This window comes from Temnothorax curvispinosus, unplaced genomic scaffold (genome assembly GCF_003070985.1).
Source record: "Temnothorax curvispinosus isolate PA1 unplaced genomic scaffold, ASM307098v1 QBEX01007285.1, whole genome shotgun sequence".
NCBI lineage: Eukaryota > Metazoa > Arthropoda > Insecta > Hymenoptera > Formicidae > Temnothorax > Temnothorax curvispinosus.
The window spans coordinates 1,575,152-1,594,095 of record NW_020217065.1 but is presented as its reverse complement, the minus strand read 5'-3'; the positions used below and the strand labels follow the sequence as shown (position 1 = coordinate 1,594,095).

Here is an 18,944-nt window from a genome sequence, read left to right as displayed (position 1 = left end):
GCATTTTTTTTTTCATTTTCAAATTTTTACTCTAGCAAGACGCTGTCCGGAAAAATTACAGGAATGTGAGATGCATTAGGGTGGGAAATGATCATTTGCTTGAAACTTCAATAAAAGATTAATCCCATACGTTAAAGTTAAGATTTATTGAATAAAACGAAACCTAAAAAGTTAAATGTTCTTGTTCAAGATATTTAAAAAAATCAAATAAATTGATTAAATCGCAATGTAACAACGTTCTCTACGGTAAAATCTATGTATCTATTGTATATTGTTTACACTTAAGTAAACTTGTTTTGCACAGGATCATTCATCTCATTCTCTCAATTCTATATTCTCATCTCACGCTTATTCGCTGTACGTGCTACGAAGTATTCTACAATAGCAAGTTTGTTAACAAATTATCTCCATATTATTTTTGGTACAATTTATTTTTACAATAACTGTTATAACGGTGAATATTTTAATATTCTGCACATGTCTCGTAGGCTGCACAAAAATGATCATACTGCATTAGTTACATTATACAAAGTGATCAACTATGTACATAATTTCTTACTTCATGTGAAAACTGACTAGCCAAACCTTTTAAAAAAATGGCCATTACTACTACAAACGTGTAATATACAGTTACTTCTTTTTAATAAATTTGACGAAACTTGTTTTCCGAATCTCACAACAAAAAATAATTTTGTATATTTAGGATGCAAGAGTACTACTTATAAAATATATATATAATTATATAAATACCACAAAATTGCTATTATATATCAGACCACTAAGTATGACAAAGGAAATTGCTTTTTTTCCACTTCGTGTGTGAATAATACTTTATTTCTAAACGGTTATTATCGCGTCAAATATCGAAATTTAGTTTATATTTGCCTTTTTTCAACTAAAATAAGTGGTTCCTTTGAGCTCACAGAACAGCATCTGACGCTTATACAAATGTATGTGAATGGAATCAATTTTCCTTTTGTACAGAAACGCAAATTATTTAATTAAAATTAATTTTTCTCCTCCTTCTTCTCGCCTTCAGGTTCCTGCTGCGATTGATTTTGACTTTCTCTTTCTGCCGCCATCTGTAAAGTCAACATGTTTAAATAATAGTTCTTGAGCTATGCAGAGCATAATTTGTGCTCATTAATTTAATTTTCACATAAATTAAGTACCTTTTTGTACGCCATTTCAAACAGTTTCAAGCTTGCTTGTTGGAGTTCGTTCGTTTGCTTCTTTATTTCCTCGGGATCCGTATCATCCTTCTTAGCCAGAGTCTCTCGCAGTTTTGCAACTAATTCTTTAAGTTTGTCGCACTATAAAAGGAAAACAATAAATATCAAAATAATTCATAAAAATGTTAAATAATTAACAATAATGCCATACCTCTTCCTGTGGTAACTGCGGTTTAAATTCTTCTAGCTTCGATTCTGTGTCGTGTATAATTCCTTCTGCTTGATTAAAAGCTTCAACTCTTTCCTTCTTAATTCTATCTTCCTTTGCGTACTGCTCAGCATTCTTAACCATGTTTTCAATTTCATCTTTGCTAAGACCACCACTAGACTGAATAACAACTGCAAAAAAAAATCATACATTTAGAATATGCTCATAAAAAATATAATTCATCATTAATTATAGTAACGATTCAGTTGAATGTAGTCTACAATTTCTTGATTTTAAACCAAGTTTCAGAGACGAAAAATATAGGCATCACTATAACATTAATTATATGCTTTTAATATAATATATATGTGAAATGATAGGAAATTTACATACTTTGTTGCTCTTTGCCAGTTCCCTTATCCCTGGCTGATACATGCACGATACCGTTTGCATCGATATCAAACGTTACTTCTATTTGTGGTACACCCCTTGGTGCAGGTGGAATACCAACAAGACTAAACTGTCCTAGGAGTTTGTTATCACCAGCCATTTCTCGCTCGCCTTGATGAACTTTAATCTCGACTTGCGTCTGACCGTCCGCTGCCGTAGAAAATACCTGACTCTTTTTTGTAGGTATAGTTGTATTACGAGAGATCAATCTCGTAAACACACCACCAAGTGTTTCAATACCTAAAAAATTTACAAACATTTTTTTCATACCGCTGATCCCAGTGTAACTTCATTTGTAATGTTAGATGAATGAATGATCAGTAAATCAATGACATCAAATACTATCAGAGAGAAGATTAGTCTAGTACATCATAGTTTTGTATGTATAAAATAATAGAACAATCTCTGAATATAAAACAACTTTACCTAATGACAAAGGAGTAACGTCAAGAAGCAAAACATCTGTCACATCTCCTGCAAGTACACCTCCTTGAACGGCAGCACCAACAGCTACGGCTTCATCCGGATTTACAGCTTTCGATGGCTGTCTGCCAAATATATCTTGAACCGTTTGTTGTACCTTAGGAACCCTGGTCATACCACCGACCAACAAAACTTCCCCGATATCAGATTTTGCTACTTCGGCATCGGAAAGCGCCTTCTGACACGGTTGAATAGTACGCTTAATCAGATCGTTCACGAGACTTTCGAATTTACTTCTGGATAATTTAAGATTTAAATGCTTTGGTCCACTGCTATCCATAGTAAGGTAGGGAAGGTTTATATCCGTTTGGAGAGAACTTGATAACTCTATTTTAGCCTTTTCCGATGCCTCTTTCAATCTTTGCATCGCCATGGCATCTTTAGTCACGTCCAAGCCTTGCTGCATTATTTCATCAAATCAATTATTAATATGAATTTACTTTAACGAATAGATATAACGAATAATTGTATTTAGTTATAAAATTCGTACCTCTTTTTTGAATTCAGATACAAGATAATTAACCAATGCATTGTCGAAATCTTCTCCTCCCAAAAATGTATCTCCATTTGTGGATTTTACTTCAAAAACACCCTTTTGGATTTCTAAAATTGAGATATCAAAGGTACCTCCACCTAAGTCGTAAACAGCAATACTGGAAAAGAAAAAAAAACAATACATTAATCATATCGTCTTTCTTTCTCAAAAACTGTAAGAAATGTAACAAAAATTTTCAGTAATGTATTTCAACACAAGATATATCTTTAGAGACGAAAAATCGACATCATTATTTTCAAAAGAGTATCTTTCATATGATATATCAATGTAATTGATCTTTACATTTTATCTTCCTGTTTGTCCATGCCATAAGCAAGTGCAGCTGCGGTTGGCTCATTAATTACACGAAGCACATTCAATCCAGCAATCTGACCAGCATCTTTCGTCGCTTGTCGTTGCGAATCATTGAAATATGCTGGTACAGTAATAACAGCATTCTTTACTGGAGTGTTTAAATAAGCCGCAGCAGTTTCCTTCATTTTCATAAGTACAAATGCTCCAATTTGACTGGGAGAATACATTTTTCCATCAGCACCTTGAACCCACGCATCTCCATTAGATGCTTTCACAATTTTGTACGTTACACTCTTCCTATAAGAACACGTTACATATTAAAACAGATATAATCATATCGCAATAAATCATATAAATATCAACATGATACTTACATATCCTTTTTCACTTCGGGATCTTCAAATCTCCGTCCAATTAATCGTTTTGTTGCATAAAATGTATTAGAAGAATTTGTGACTGCTTGACGTTTCGCAGGCATGCCAACTAAACGTTCGTTATCTAAAAAATCAGAAATTATTTATTTATTGTAAAAATGACAAAATTAAATAAGAAAAATATTCCAGAATTTAACTCGTATATATTTTTGTTACTCATTGCGTGAATAATCATAACCGATAATCATGTTATCAAAAAGGTTTAATGTTATTAATATGATATAATTTAGCAATAACCTTTTGTAAAAGCGACATAAGATGGAGTAGTCCTGGAGCCTTCAGCATTTTCTATAACTTTAGCTTGTTTTCCCTCCATCACTGCTACGCATGAAAAAGTGGTTCCAAGATCTATACCGATAACTGCACCCTTTACACCTTCAGATCTTAAAAAAGAAATAGATTGTTCTAGAAGTTGTTCTAAAACTAAGAAACGTATATTTAATATTTATTTCATATTAATTACTTACTTATACCGATATTGTTGCATATCGGTAAAACGGTGTGGTATGGTAACTGTTGGAGCTGCCACCTAAAAGATTAAAAGTACAAAATATGTACTTATATATGTATTTATATATGTACTTATAACTATTTAACAATCCAAGAAAGTATTTTATTGCAAAAAGACTACATAAATAATATTATCAAATATTTTACAGGATAAATTAAAAAAGCATAAAATTTAGACAAAAATACTTATAACTTTTATTAATACAAATTATATGTATTTAAAACAAATAAGTTCAGAAGTTAATAAAATTTATATCTATTTCTTCACGGAAATATATATATTTAGTACAAAATATTTAATTAGAGAAAAAAAAACTGACTGAATTTGTCTAACCCAACCTATAAAATCAGTTCTAGCTATTAGTCATCATTTTAGCAGTTCTAACAATAATAACATGCAAAGAACAGATGAGATTAAGAATATCATCAACTAAAAGACCTACTCAGAGCATTTGGCTAAAAATGTGAGGTGGGAATCCACTCACGTGCCGGCTCTAAAATCGGCGGCGTCGTAGTAAAATTAACGTGCGGTAGAAATTTCTCGCGATACACGATCGTGACGTAATTTAGGATAATTTGCATAGAATAACAAGGAAGCACTGCCAATTAAGATTTATCTCTCATTAGACGACATGCAAATAGTGACGAATGCGAGCTAGGAGAAGCCACGGGGATCGTGATATCATTATCATACGCACATTTTTCAAAATCGTGCTGAATTGTTGTTTCCTGGCGAGGTCACAGGCTCCGGTGCAGCTGCGGTTTAATAATCTCGCGGCGGTCAACATCTTGGCCTTCTGTCTGTGGAATTTCACCGAGAAATCGGCAGAAAACGCGGTATGCCTAGCTTCACGTGTAGTGATGCAACTCCCGTAAGACCCGTGGAAGCCCGTGATACGTATATATATACCACGCGTGGATCTTACGGCGCATCCACTCTAGCGACTGGATAATGGACACGCCTGTGTTCACGAATCGTTTGCGTTCTACTGGGGCTCCAATGGAATGCACCAATAGTAAACGTGTACAGTCACCCTACCACTCCTTAAGTATCGAAACATCCCGAATGTTCTATCGGAGAGGAGATCATTCGTCGAACGTATTATCAGGAATGTTGAAAATGACGAAGTTAGGTAGCTACTTCTGGCAACATGACGCAAATTATTACGTGACGTTTGATATTGCCCGCGAACACGTGCATGCGAGCTAAGTCCAGAAACCAAAGTAAATAACCGGAACTCTTTATCAGTATATGTATACGTATGGATTTCCGGATTTCAAAACGATGTATTGATCCAATATGATGTAATCCAACGATAGAATTGCAACAAACAAGAAAACGAGCGATGAACTAGAATAGAATATAATAAAAGTTGCCTTTAATAATGTTTATTTATTTTTATTAATATAAATTACGCTATGTTAATTAATGTTAATTAAAAATCATGAATATAAGATTAAATTAAAACTACATTATTTCTGTATTCCGTAGACAAAATTATAGCAACTCTAAAATCCTTTTTTTCAATACGGAAGTTACATATGGTTTCCCTTTTGTATAAATAATACACATATTATACTGTTAAATAATTTTATTTAGAGCAGCAATAACACATGTGTATTATCAAAGCAATACACACCAAAGTTAAAAAATAAGTTAAAATCCTGAGATTAAACTCGAAGTACAGGCCATCGTATGTTAAAAAATATTTGATTCGATCGATCGAATTATTCGCGTATTCGCGTGAATTTTTCGGTATATTTACTCCATCGTCATCGTTATTGCTAAAATATAATACTTTTCATGCACGCACGTTCTAATACGTAACGTGCTCGAATTACAAATTCTTTAGAAATTGTTTTATGTTGACGAAACTGCAGTAACAATATTTGCAATAAAATTATAACGAGTAGTACAACAAAACGTGTATTAACAAATGTGCGTTAGAAATGAGATGGAGATCATTATGAACAGTTCTTCTTTTGTTACATGAGGTATTAAAACTCGACGCGTACGTTTATCATCTCAATTAAATTTCTCTCAATAGAATCGATAATACTACGAATTTCTTTTCTATTTTTAATTGCTACTAATATTTATACTTAGTAAAATTTTTCTTAATGGAATCTTTTGAATCAAATCTGAAATCAAATTAAGAATGCAAATTTCTAATCAACTATTTTGCAGTAATAATTCAAAACTTCCAAATCAATATAAGAATAACAGTTAGAGTATCGATGATTTCAAACATACGATCTCTAATGTAATCAGGAACAATATCATTTAATATGAGCAATATTAAAATTCGACGATCGAATATGAGATTTAGATTAAATTATATCTGTCCTTTCTTTCCAAGCTGCAAAATCCATAGCTCCTCTTGTATGAGTCGTACAATTTGTCATACCGTTCCTGAAAAACATTAAATTAAAATTTAAATATTTATTGTTTGAAATCGACGGGTTATTAGTTAATAATATTATTGATAAATAATAAATTTAATTAATAGACATGCATATTATTTCAAAATTGGTATAATTACAGGAATGGATCTTTTAGAATAAATGCTCTCGGTTGCATCCATTGTAGCCTATCTCCATTGCGACATAAAATTTGTGCCATGGTACTTTTTCGTATTTCCTCCAACTGTCTTATCGTAAATGAACCAGGCGTATTTCCATTTTCGTACCAATACCTGTCACCTGCATTAAAAAATTGTCAAATGATAAAATTCTATTTAAAAATATCTTATTTCAAGCTATTTTTAGTTAGACAAACCTCCTATTTTATGTAGGGTGTGCAACAAAGAATGCAAAGTTATATCTACCTAGACGAATATTTCGAAATGTTCGTCCTAGTAAGCAAAGGAACGTTGGTCCAAGAACAGAATCAGATATTGGTGCTTCCGAAAGTGCTCCAGTTACTAGATCTATGTCCCCTACATTTCTATAAATTAAACGGGAATACAGCATTAGAATAATAAAATTTTTAGTACAATAGAGCATCTCTTGAATTGAAAATAACATCAAACATTGCAGTTATAAAATCTTATAACCAGAATAATTTATTTTAAATCGCGAGAGAGAAAGAGAAAAATGGAAAGAGAGATGTTAATTTTAATATCGCGATAAAGAAATGCGAATTCAAATATGACGATCTTTATTATTATATCTCACCCTATATTTCATCTTACTTGTAGACTGCTCGAAGTCTCTCGATGGTATCTTTGGTCACTGTGCCTTTAAGATCCTGAAAGTCAGTGAGATCCGGTAAATCGCAGAAACTTCGCCATCTGACATAAGGCGGCAAGCCATGATCTCTTCCCTGTTGTATAATCTGCGCGGCGTAATCCACGGCTACGTCGCTGGTCTTCCCGTCATGGAAGTATCGGTCCAGGAGTATTTCGTTTAAGCCCGGAGGCAGAGGCTTCCTAGAATGTCCCGCTGTCGCGGAAATTAAATCTTGCATCCTAGATCGTTATTAAAACCAAGTTCTCATGGGACAACGTGTTAAGATAAATCGTGACAGTAAATGTCAGAAAATTTGATAACATAGGAAAGATTTTGATTTCTTCAACGTTTTAAGGTTTTGAGAAACAAAGTTAAACAAAGAGAAAAAATTAATTAAAGTTATCTCTGTAGTAAACAAAATTAACTCCAATTTGCTCAGAGTTATGAACATTGCCCCCATCATCAGTTTTCATGGGTGTCATAATTTATAAAACTTATATACATACGTAACAATGCTTTTAAGAAAATTATAATATTAATATTTTGAAAAAATTCTAATTGTAAATTATAGAAGTAGGATCGTTCTACGAAATAACGTCGTGAAACATAAAATTTGAAGCAGTAAACCGAACTTTTTTCTTTTTCTTTTACTTCAAATTACTCTCGTATAATAGTTGGCACAAACGGAGCAAATATACGTTTTATGGAACTCGATTTCTGCGTTATTTTGTTCTAAAATATCAAAACAAATTTAATATCAACTTTTTACACTGTATTTCTTAAATCACGTAAACTCATAAAATTTCGCAAAAAGACATCATTGTGACTGCAACGTGCCTTTCACTGATGTTACACTCTTTTCCGCTATGTAATTAAAAAGTTCACGCGCTATTGTTCACACGAAGATGGAAGTATATATTTCGTGAACTTTTGTAAGATTACATTGAAATTCTCGCATAGTCTTCTCTTGGATAGCTCACCTTTACGTGAGATAACGATAGACTATGATGTATGTGTGTGATGAGAACGCTTTTCTCTATCTAAATTTAATTTCAATCTAATTTTATAACGATATATGTATATTTAGTTTCAAAGAAGCAACGTAAGTTTTGAACATTTTCCTTTTATTGCATCTCTTTCGCGATATATTCTTATTAAAACGTAACATTACTGTGTTTGAAGAAAAAGTGAAAGGTAAGAATATTTTATAAAAAGTCAAGTCAATTTTATGAAAATTGAAGAAGCGTTGCATGCACGCGATGTATGACAATAGTAATCACAGTTAAGCAATTTACTCGAGACAACTACGGTATTCTTATCGTTATAAACCGTAATGTGCAAGTGTATCTCCTTGACTAGAACGTATTTAAATACCATGGAAGATCTATCGTATTCGCATTAAGCGGGTGCATTTCCCTTCACTTAAGATGACTTCCCTTATCTTTTTACTGTTCCTGGGAACGTGACAGGTACTGCATTGATTTCCATCTCAGGGAGAAGAATAACTGACTTGATTGCCGGTATTGTATAATCTCTCCTTGAAGCGCAATTTGAGTGACATTCATTCACTTGACACTTACGATGTTGTAAAAGCAAAAGAGTTCATGTTTAAAGTATAAAGTGAACGCAAGATACAATTTCTAATTTATGGATCATAACACGAAGGATGAAATCGTAGATGTTGGATATAATTGCACATTATGACAGCATTACGGTAATGAAACGCTATATGAATCTGTTCATTACAGATTATCGTATTTTAGCATTCTACATTTATTGCGTTCATATTTAGAAAAAAATTAATAAAATTATACACACATATGAGATCAATTCAATCATTATTTTAAAACATGCTATGAAATTGTTCTAAAATTTTTCACAAATTTTCGGTCAAAAGCGGTCATATATAAGCGTTTTCTTCATTTATTATATGTTATTACATATTTGCACATCACGCAATAAATTCTCCTCGCGTCTCATAAAAATATCGAATCACGCGATGTCCCGACTACATCAAGTAATTCCAACTGACCTGTAGCTCCAACGATCAGCCGATCGATCGCGCCAGCCTCGTAAAACTCTTGCGGCGCATAGAAGGCCGACAATAAGGTCCTTTCGCCAGACTTGTGCGCCGATCGTGAGTCGACCAAGTCCAGGGTTTTCGGGGTCAGCGCGGCAACGAAGAAGAGCCCGGCCGACGCCGCCGAATTCGAGAGAGTCGCGTCCGCGCGAATATCGTAGCCGCGGAAGTAGCCCCGCTGTGTCAAGCGCAAGCCGTATCTTCGCACACGTAACAAAGAGAGATAATGCACGCAGTACCGTGTATGGCTGTGAGTTGTGTCATGGAAAGAGTACGGGGGCGGATGATGTAATTTCGTTGCGTCACGTTTCTTGTACGACGCATCGTACAATTCGGCATCATTTAAAGAATACCCGAATGAATGTAATAAAGTTCGGAGAGATACACATCTCAATAAAGTGCTCAATCAATTGAGATTCACAAGCAATGGTCATATTGCATGAATCGATTTGAAAAAAAGTACCGTTCTGAGTTAATTTTAAAATAATTATTATCATCGATAGTTTATGGGTCATCCCGCTATATGAAAAATTGCGACACAATAGAAAAGATGATCTGTTGTAAGATTCCGACATGTTATTATGTAAAATATGATTTAATACACGCGGGTAGTTGGAAATAAAGTCACGCTTTTCGTATAACATCATGCAATTATCTACCATCGCATACATCAGCTGTTGCGATTAGTTCTTGTAATCCATCGTATAAGAAGCTGTGTTGGACACTAAATGGAGCCGTCAGAATGTCCGTTCAATTTATGAAATAGCAATGTATTAGCGATTAGAAAGATTTAACGATAAAATCCTTTACGAAATTATTGCATCAAACTATGCATTGCGGTTATCGAAGAACATGACGTTGATACAACTCTAAGATAACACGGTAGCGAAATGCGTGTACTGATTAACATAGAATGTCTTCTTTTCCAACTTTTTTTAAACATTCAAATAAATGCTATATATTGATCTCGTTATATAATAAACAAAAAAAAAGTTTAGTGATTTATGTTCACGCTTTTTATAAAGTTAGTGTAAGTGTAATACCAAAAACATTATATACCTGTCGAGAGCATGTTCTCCGAAAATAACAGGCAGGAACTCGTTATAAGTTATATGTTGTAGTTCGGCGATAACAATCCTTCTTGCTTCTTGATATAATTTCTCGTCGTCCCAATGAGGATTCAAACGTTTCAATTCTGCAGCCACTCGATTGTGCTCCCGTAAAAATAATACGTGCATCAGAGTAAGACCTGGATTCTCATTTACTCTGGAATCGCCCGAAAAGAAACACGGAAATGCCTTATTTACGCTTCTACAGCTTTCATATTTTGTCGAAGCCATCGGCAAGTTCTTTCTTTGCGTATTTAGCAAACCGTCTTCGCCCGATCGTAGGGCTCTAGCTGTCTCTTCGGAACTACCGTAAAGCGGTGATAAATCCAAATAGGAGGATGCCTGGTTGATCTGTTGTCGCGGACCCAACTTGCAACCCTATATCAAACGGTATTTAATATATCTAACATATATGTGAATCTTCCCGCAATTTAATCGCCAAAATTCTTTGAAACGTATCGGAAACTCTAGAAACTTTAGAAGAAATCGAAATCACGTTATCAATTACATCAAAAAATGATTAATTTTACAGAAATTACATAATATCTTTTCTAGATTTTTTTACTTGAGAAAAAAATGCAAATTCTTCGTTTAATATCTGAAATTATAAAATCAATTTATAATTCAACAATCAAACTTTTATTTTCTCATTTACAGCCTTTACGATGAAAATCATTTATACATTCAGGTTTCATGAATAACTAATTTTTTTATTCTTAGCATTATACGTAAAGCACTATTAACTTTCAAATTTATACTAATGGCAATATAATCCCCGTGTACGTCTCAAAAGGCAGATCGAAGTTCTTGCACAATAATATGAAGAAATCGTACAAGTATACTGCCAAGAGATTTCTTAAACATTATATATCTAAGATTTTATTCACAATTACCTGTAACGAATTTCCTGGATGCGGTGCCGATCTCGAGTATTCCATACACCCAATTGGCCGCTCCGCGCGGATCGGGAAGCACTCCGGGTGAAAATTTTCGTAATCAACGTCACAACACTTGAGCCTGGCGCCGTCCGGTAATTCCATCCTGGGCGTATGCGCCAAATCGTGAGCGAGAAACTGACCGAAAAGCGCGGTAAGCGCCATCAAATAAGGATGTCTAAGGTCCAATCCGCCGGCATGTACCTTCGAGGAGACTTCTCTCGCGCTCGGCAATTTCATGCGGGGCAAGGAGACACCGTCTTCGTACTCCGGCGGCAAAAATCTCACGTAAGCCTCCAATGCTGCGCCCCAAGTCGGATGCAACGGATTATTGCATCGACCCGTGTGTGTCCTGTAACGGACATCTGTCTTCTTGCATTCGGATATTATTCGTAGAAAGCTAGGCGAGTCCGGACAGAGGATGGCGGCTACCGTCGGCAGTACTAAAGATGCTTGTTTCGATGACATATTGAGCGCTTCCACGAGCATCACCGCCATCGTCTCGATTCGCAGAGCCTTTCTCGAGAGATTTTGTGCGCCCTCGGTCATTTCGTGGGACGCACCGAGGAACCAAGACGGCGAGCCTCGATTGAGATGCGTTCGCGAGTTCAGGATCGTTCGTTCCGCCTGGCTGTACCTTTCCATAGAGAGATTCGTGCGCTTATCCAGATCGTGCAGCATCCTGGGTGGCAAGGTCGTACCTCCAACGAGTGTCATTAGAGCGAGAAATCTGCGGATCGTAATCTAAAGATAGAAAACACCCACTTATCCATGCATAGCTTAGTTAGTGCCGCCGAGTGCCATCGTGGCAAACAGTTACGCCTTCGAATAGAGATGAGTTCTTGTGTGTGAATGCACTTATGTTCAGCGCGGTACATGCATCGTTATTACCCAATAATCGTTATGCAAATTTGATGATTGTGTTATTATCTAACTTAGCAATGATAAGATACAATCAATCATTGAAAGTGCAATTATGGGATTGGACATTGCGGACGTATATTTGCACATCCGTAGTGCAAATAAACCAGAGACGCATCGATAGAAGCACGGGTTTGTTATATCTATTACGAAACTCATGCAAATTATGAAAGCCATGTTATACTGATCTCTATCGACCAAGATAATAGATCGGATTTGGTTTATCCACTTGCAGAATGTCACTTCGCTATTATCAGTAATCACTGTTTGCATTTTAATTACGTTAGAGATACAGATTTCGATAAAGATCTTATTAAAGTTACTTCACGTACATGAAATTACGTAATCTATGCTAAAATGTATAGCAGGATTTAAGAACAAGAGAGATTACGCGTAATTTGCTCTATGTGACAGGGTAGAATTGATACACGTGATATTAGATTACGGAGATTAGAAACACGTTTCGTAATTTATCGCATAATTCATCGCAATGAACTCCGGAGACCTTGTCGACGCGATGGCATTTCACCCCGTTACATTAGAGGCATTGTTCATTGCGCGCGTTTACCGCAACAATTTCATTCATCAACACGAGGCATCTATCTCGGGCTACTTTCTCGACTGGGACTGTGCCATTTTTTACGGCATAGCATATGGTCAGAAGAGATCTTAAAAGGAGGTCGAACGGGGCTGACATTTAAGATTCTTCCTGGTTCTTTTACGACCGCCTTGCGTAATCTTCTTTATTCCCATGATTAGCGTTCGCGCGAATCGATGGAAACAATCACTCCAACACTCGAGATCGATCACTCTCGACCAATTATGTTTTAAACTGTTAATCTCCTTATTGACCCGGAACTTCGGTGTTGTTGGAACACGAGCATGCACTTTACGAATAAGCGAGGAAGATCTACGGTGACTTGAAGAACCGATAGAGAATCAACAGAGTAGATTACGTACAATTACATTGCATTAAAGTATCAGCGGCGTGATGCATCCTTTCTACAGTAATCAACCATATAAAGATCATTAAATACACTTCTATAGAACATCGTAATTCTCAATTTTTTAACTAAAACTTATAAAAGCTTGTATGGTATTAGATAAAAAAAAGAATGTTTGTTACTTTTTCATACTGAGTTTAAAGATCAATTTATCAAAGTCTTTACATTTCAATTTGCCTCAGAAACATTATTTTTAATGCTTCTTATAGTATTTGCTTCGGCTATACTATTATAACTGTGTGAAAGCTTGCACGATAATCTTTGGATATTATGATATTATGTATATTCTCATATTTACTCGGCACGCGTAAATCATGATTAATATTCATGATTTTCACTCACACAAATAATCATCCTAAAATAACATATTATCAAATAATGATCAGAAATTGTAATCGAGGAGACGTTCTGTGCCACGTACAGAATAAATATGATGCAAAGCTCTGTTGACACAATACGTACGAGACGCTGCTTTATGTATGCGATAAATTATAATAATTATAAAACAATTAGTTTCGTGTCGCCCACGTGATGAGGTCGATTTGAGGTGTAAATCTAAATGAGTCCGCACCATATAATCGTTAACCTTTGATGAAATAATGAGCTGAGAGAAACGTACTGACTGCGAGTACAAATCGTTATGCCAAGACTTCAACACGTTCGCATTCACAAAGTTTCATAACGCTGCCGTTTCACTGTTTACGATCGTTGGGTTAGAACGTATGAGCTAATTATCCGATATGTAACAAACCCACGCTTATATATAATCAACCCCTCCGGTTTTGAAACGGGTAATAATCTTACAGAATCTATAGTGAGAAAATTTTCAATTACATAAGTATTGTTTCTGTGTGTTTACATGCGCTCTCATATTTTATATGCTACAGAAAACAAGTTCGCTCTTCCTTTCTTTTTTTTCTATCTCATCTCTTAACAATGCTGAATTGCCGATCGATTACGAAATAAACTAATAAACGATAATTTATAAACAAACACTGAACTTATGACTGAATTTTATATTTATCACATGTAAATTTTCTAAATCATTTTTTATATTAATTCTCAATTGCTTGGATATTTACTTACAAGAAAAACGAAATTAATCGAACTTTAAAATATACTTCTTTATTTGTAATTTATCTGTTTTTATTAATTACGCATTTTTTGTTATTATATTTAATATCTAATATTAAATAGTACCTAGTACAAAAAAAACGAAAGATAATACATTAATAAGTACATTTTGTTTAAGTTATAAATTTGTAATTAAATTTCGCCATATTTCGATATACGATCACAAAGAATTATATATTTTTTGAAAATAAAAAAAAATTATTACTTAATCATAACTTGTGGTACGTCCTATTTTATATAAAATTAATACAAATTTAAACAAATAGCATAAAGTTTTTGAGACTTATCGTATTCACTATGATATATAATACGAAAGTACTCACCGCGATACGAAGACGAGCGAGCCACTGGTAATGATGCTTTTAATAGGGATCAACATCTTTCTGAGGATAATGCGCGCGATATCCTCGTAACGTAGGGATCACTCCGGGGAAGGATACTTAATACGCGGTGGCATTCATCTGCCTCGAATGATTTCACAAGAGCCGCACGCGCGAGAACGATGTGCGCGAGAACGCGCAGCGGTAAACCTGAACTGAGAATGATGCTTCGAACGAAAGTAAAACTCTAGTCTATCCCGTTCGGTCTATCCTGGAGTGGGGTTTAACCAGGATCGCAGCAACGCACGTGCATCAACGGTGCACGGTGCATCGAAGTATAACACGTATATACGGCTGGTAAAAGTGCATCGCGCTGCAGCAATAGCGGTTGCTGGATTAGTGTTACGAACGGGACCAAGGTTCGCCTTTCCTCGGCTACGTTATTGGGAATTCGCGGTTGAAGGTGCTATTTCAAGGTCGAATATTCCGTTCGCACCTTCGTGCATGCAACGCTGTATGCGTGAATCTCGCATGCTCTTTTGCATATAGAATGTTATAACAGTAGGCATCGCAGCGCCATTGCGCGCGCTATGCTAATTCACGCACTTGATGGGCTTGACTGCGATGTTGTCCGGATCACGGATTAAAATTCCTTAAGATGACACCATTTGCGATTCATTTGGATAATGAAGAGTCATACGCATCTTTTCATTTATTGCTTTTTTATGTAAATCAACGGAATGAGTTTTGGTAATAAATCATGATGATACGCCACGCGTGGAATGATTGTTTTAGGTTCAATAGAGGTGTTTTAACGTTTAATTAAAAACAAATTTAAAAATGTTGAAATAATATAATTTGATAATAAAATACTATAGTTACAATATTAAGATTTTGTTACAGGATTGTACTGAACTACTGTGAATAAGTAGATTTTGAAAAACAATGATCACTTTTATTTGCCCACTCGGTTACGGTTACATCTTTTATTTCTCATTTCAATAATCTTGTTGTACAGAAGTTATTTATTTGTTGCATTAGCTATAATTATGTTTATGCTATAATTTAGTTAATTTACAAGATTGTGTCTTAGGAGCGTACTTCATCTGTATTATCGAGAACTGCACCACTGTAGGCTAAATCCCAATAATGTTCCACTTGATGTTTCTTAAAATGCTCTCGAGCCATCTTTTCAATTGGACACACTTTAAACTTAATTTCTCCGAAATGTCGTTGTTTACTTGTCCCTTCCCAAACAAGCACACATCTGTTCGGTACATCATTCCCATCATTATCCTTCACTATGTCTTCTTCCCACTTAATGCGATGCATCATCAGTCGTTTGTACTTAGCCTGTTGTTTTGCTCCACCTTCCACTACGACAACATTACAGTCCCGGAACAGCATTACGCAGCCAGTAAGATAAAGCTGTTTCGCGTTAGTCTCCACTTTAAATTTCTTTGAAGCATTATTAATAAGATCGCGTATTCTGTAAAGATATTATCAGATTATGTATATTCATTATTATCCATAAATATATATAAATATACAACAAAATTGTATATATAATGATATTTACCTATAAACAGCGACATGTACACCAAGACTAGTATCTTCTTTAAGCTTCCTTGCCTTTTTTTCGCGACGTTGTTCAGCGGTGAGTCTCCGTGCTGCATTCGCATCCTCGTGAGCTTTTAATCTCTTAGCCATTTGTTGTCGAACATGAGCTTCAATTTTAGTAGGATCTTGTACAGCTTCAGTCCCTAAAACTCGCATAAGATTCGAGATACGCAATTTCGGCTCAGGTGGTGGTTCTAGACCTAATCGAATTTTTTCTTGTTCTTCTTTCCAAGTCTCTCGTCTATTTTGTCTTCTTAATTTTTTACGTTCCTTCTTTGTAAGAAATACAGGCATGTATACTGGTTTTAAGGGATCCGCTATATAAGAAAGTAATCACAGAAACGATATGAATAATATATTCAATTATACATATTATATACATATATTAATAAAGTAAAAAAAAAAAAATATATATATATATATATATATACACATGATACATACTTGGAGGCCTCATTTGTGTTGGATGCTCTACTAAATTTGTGATAGTCAAATTTTTGATTGTCGTCGGTTCATTTTCATTAGGATATCCACTGGTTAATATAACAGAATCCCACCATTCTAAATTAGGCACATCTTCACCAAGGGCTTCAGTTTTAGGTGCGATAAGAGCTAATTTGGTTGCTGAACTAATACCAGTTTTTCTAGCAATTTGACTAATTTCATTTTGCAATTTCTCTAATTGTGTTTTCATGCGCATTCTCTCTGCCAATTGCTGGAACTTTCCTGGTTCATGAAACTTTAATGCACGTTTACCACGCATCGCAGGTTTTACACCTATTCTGTTATCAAAAAAGTGAGTATCTTGTATCTCTTCTGGGCCTTTTGATTCTTGCAGTTGAGCCTTGAATTCCTCTCTTTTCTTTGCACGTATATTAGCTTTCAACGTAGGTACCACTTGAGTAAGTTGTACTTCTTTGCCCGTTATGTCTACCGTTCTACCAGATTCATCCAAGATTAAAGGAGTTGGCTTATCTGGTACATTAACACTTCCAAGTAATCCTGAACTCAACTTATTTCTGATCTGTGCTTGTAACGCAGCTATTTTCCGTGCTTTGTCCGAATCTGTCTTACTCAATAAGCCTTGATTATACATGCTTCCTACCGTTGGTAAAGTATCACGTCCTTTAAATAAGGGCTTTGCAGAAACATCTTCCTGCTTTATTGCTTTTAAAGCCCTTTTTCTTTCTTCTATTTCTCTTTGTGCATTAGCCATCATTTGTTTTATCTAAAGATATACAAAAGAAATAAGCTTCTAATATTGGAGTGTTTAACAGTATTAAGACAATATACATAGAATTCTAATACCTTATCTGCAGAAAGTTGAGCTTCTATGGGTTTTTCATTCTTCGTTTCATCATCTTTAAATCTCGATTTCTTTGCATCTTTGTCTTTATCTTTATCTTCAGGGTGAGATCGTTTCTTATTCTTTTGAGATGCTTTGGTATCATCATATATCGTAAATATTTTTTCCGTCAACTTAGAAGCTTTCTTGTCTTCTAATAAAGCCGATAATTTATCTACGAAAAATTGTTTTACAAAACATTGTTATATTATATGGAATCATACACATTTCCAAGTACGTAAGAAATAGCGTAATAGATATATGATCCGTTTTAAATGCTAATAATAAAAATCATAGAAAATAATCATGGAAAATAAGTCGATATGTATTTTCTATTGCTAACCTGCAGTTTTACGTTTGTCGTAGCCAGAAGTGATGCAGTTTACAGCGGTAGTAACAATTGCTGGTTCACTGAAGCCGAGAAATTTATGAACCGCTTTTTCGATTTGCGGCTTCATTTCGTCTATTTCTTTTCTCGTTAAATAAGACATGTTTCCACCTTTATTTCACTCGCTGAATATTCAAGTAATAATCCACTATTTCATGGTAAAATTGATATTCTCACAATATAAGCATCTTACAAGTATTGAGGTTAAACACTGAATGCTCCTTACCGTGCAATACCGTGCATACGGTTTTGGCTGCGTTCAGCCGAACCTCTGCTTAGCGAAGCAAAAGGTAGCAATTGAATGTGATTGGTTCTTACCTTTGGATCCAACCAATTACACTTAATTGCTATCTTTCGCTTTGCCAGAGAGAAACCTGAGAGAGGCCATCCCGGCCTTTTTCGTGTTTGCTGTGTTGCATTTTCTGACGCGCCGCCTGAGAAAGTGCACTCAACTACGTCGTATTGCTCGGTAACCGCACATGGTTTGCGTGCTAATGGTTCGTGTCCGAACTAGCCAGCTGAAGGGGATATTCTGGCCGCGGCGGCCGCGCTTCCATCTTGCGTATTCCAATTAATAACGAATTACGATAATTAAAATTACAAAATTAAGATTACATTCTTCAAAATTATTACGAATTTTGTATCTCATAATTTTGAAAAATATAATCGTAATTTTATAATTTTAATTTTCAGATAAATGTCAAATTTTGCAAGCAAGAAGCTATTATTTGAGCGTTGATTCGAACCTTC

At 35.0% G+C, this 18,944-nt stretch overlaps 3 protein-coding genes across 6 annotated transcripts; all 3 read right to left on the bottom strand.

The window, feature by feature from the left end:
* Positions 1-127: 127 nt before the first annotated feature.
* On the bottom strand, positions 128-4,982 carry LOC112456865 (heat shock 70 kDa protein cognate 5). The gene is made up of 11 exons (XM_025019644.1): positions 4,806-4,982; positions 4,065-4,126; positions 3,835-3,980; positions 3,538-3,661; positions 3,152-3,460; positions 2,804-2,966; positions 2,257-2,713; positions 1,774-2,070; positions 1,384-1,571; positions 1,173-1,313; positions 128-1,082 (listed from the first exon to the last, which is right to left on the bottom strand). Exons 1-11 carry the CDS (start codon positions 4,893-4,895, stop codon positions 1,008-1,010), a joined length of 2,052 nt encoding a protein of 683 aa, XP_024875412.1. The 5' UTR covers positions 4,896-4,982; the 3' UTR covers positions 128-1,007.
* A 702-nt stretch (positions 4,983-5,684) lies between these two features.
* LOC112456880 (peroxidasin-like) lies at positions 5,685-15,073 on the bottom strand. 4 transcript variants are annotated; one of them, XM_025019661.1, is made up of 8 exons: positions 14,845-15,072; positions 11,421-12,192; positions 10,478-10,905; positions 9,371-9,618; positions 7,302-7,551; positions 6,936-7,054; positions 6,651-6,810; positions 5,685-6,520 (listed from the first exon to the last, which is right to left on the bottom strand). In XM_025019661.1, the coding sequence occupies exons 1-8, from the start codon at positions 14,898-14,900 to the stop codon at positions 6,439-6,441; spliced, it is 2,115 nt and encodes a 704-aa protein (XP_024875429.1). In that variant the 5' UTR covers positions 14,901-15,072; the 3' UTR covers positions 5,685-6,438. The 4 variants fall into 4 exon arrangements, with proteins under 4 accessions (XP_024875429.1, XP_024875431.1, XP_024875430.1 ...); XM_025019663.1 differs by lacking the exon at positions 14,845-15,072 and adding an exon at positions 13,079-13,222; XM_025019662.1 differs by lacking the exon at positions 14,845-15,072 and adding an exon at positions 12,952-13,033.
* A 706-nt stretch (positions 15,074-15,779) lies between these two features.
* On the bottom strand, positions 15,780-18,458 carry LOC112456881 (U4/U6 small nuclear ribonucleoprotein Prp3). Its single transcript, XM_025019665.1, has 5 exons — positions 18,150-18,458; positions 17,770-17,981; positions 16,906-17,689; positions 16,421-16,778; positions 15,780-16,330 (listed from the first exon to the last, which is right to left on the bottom strand). The coding sequence occupies exons 1-5, from the start codon at positions 18,295-18,297 to the stop codon at positions 15,931-15,933; spliced, it is 1,902 nt and encodes a 633-aa protein (XP_024875433.1). The 5' UTR covers positions 18,298-18,458; the 3' UTR covers positions 15,780-15,930.
* Positions 18,459-18,944: the final 486 nt, after the last annotated feature.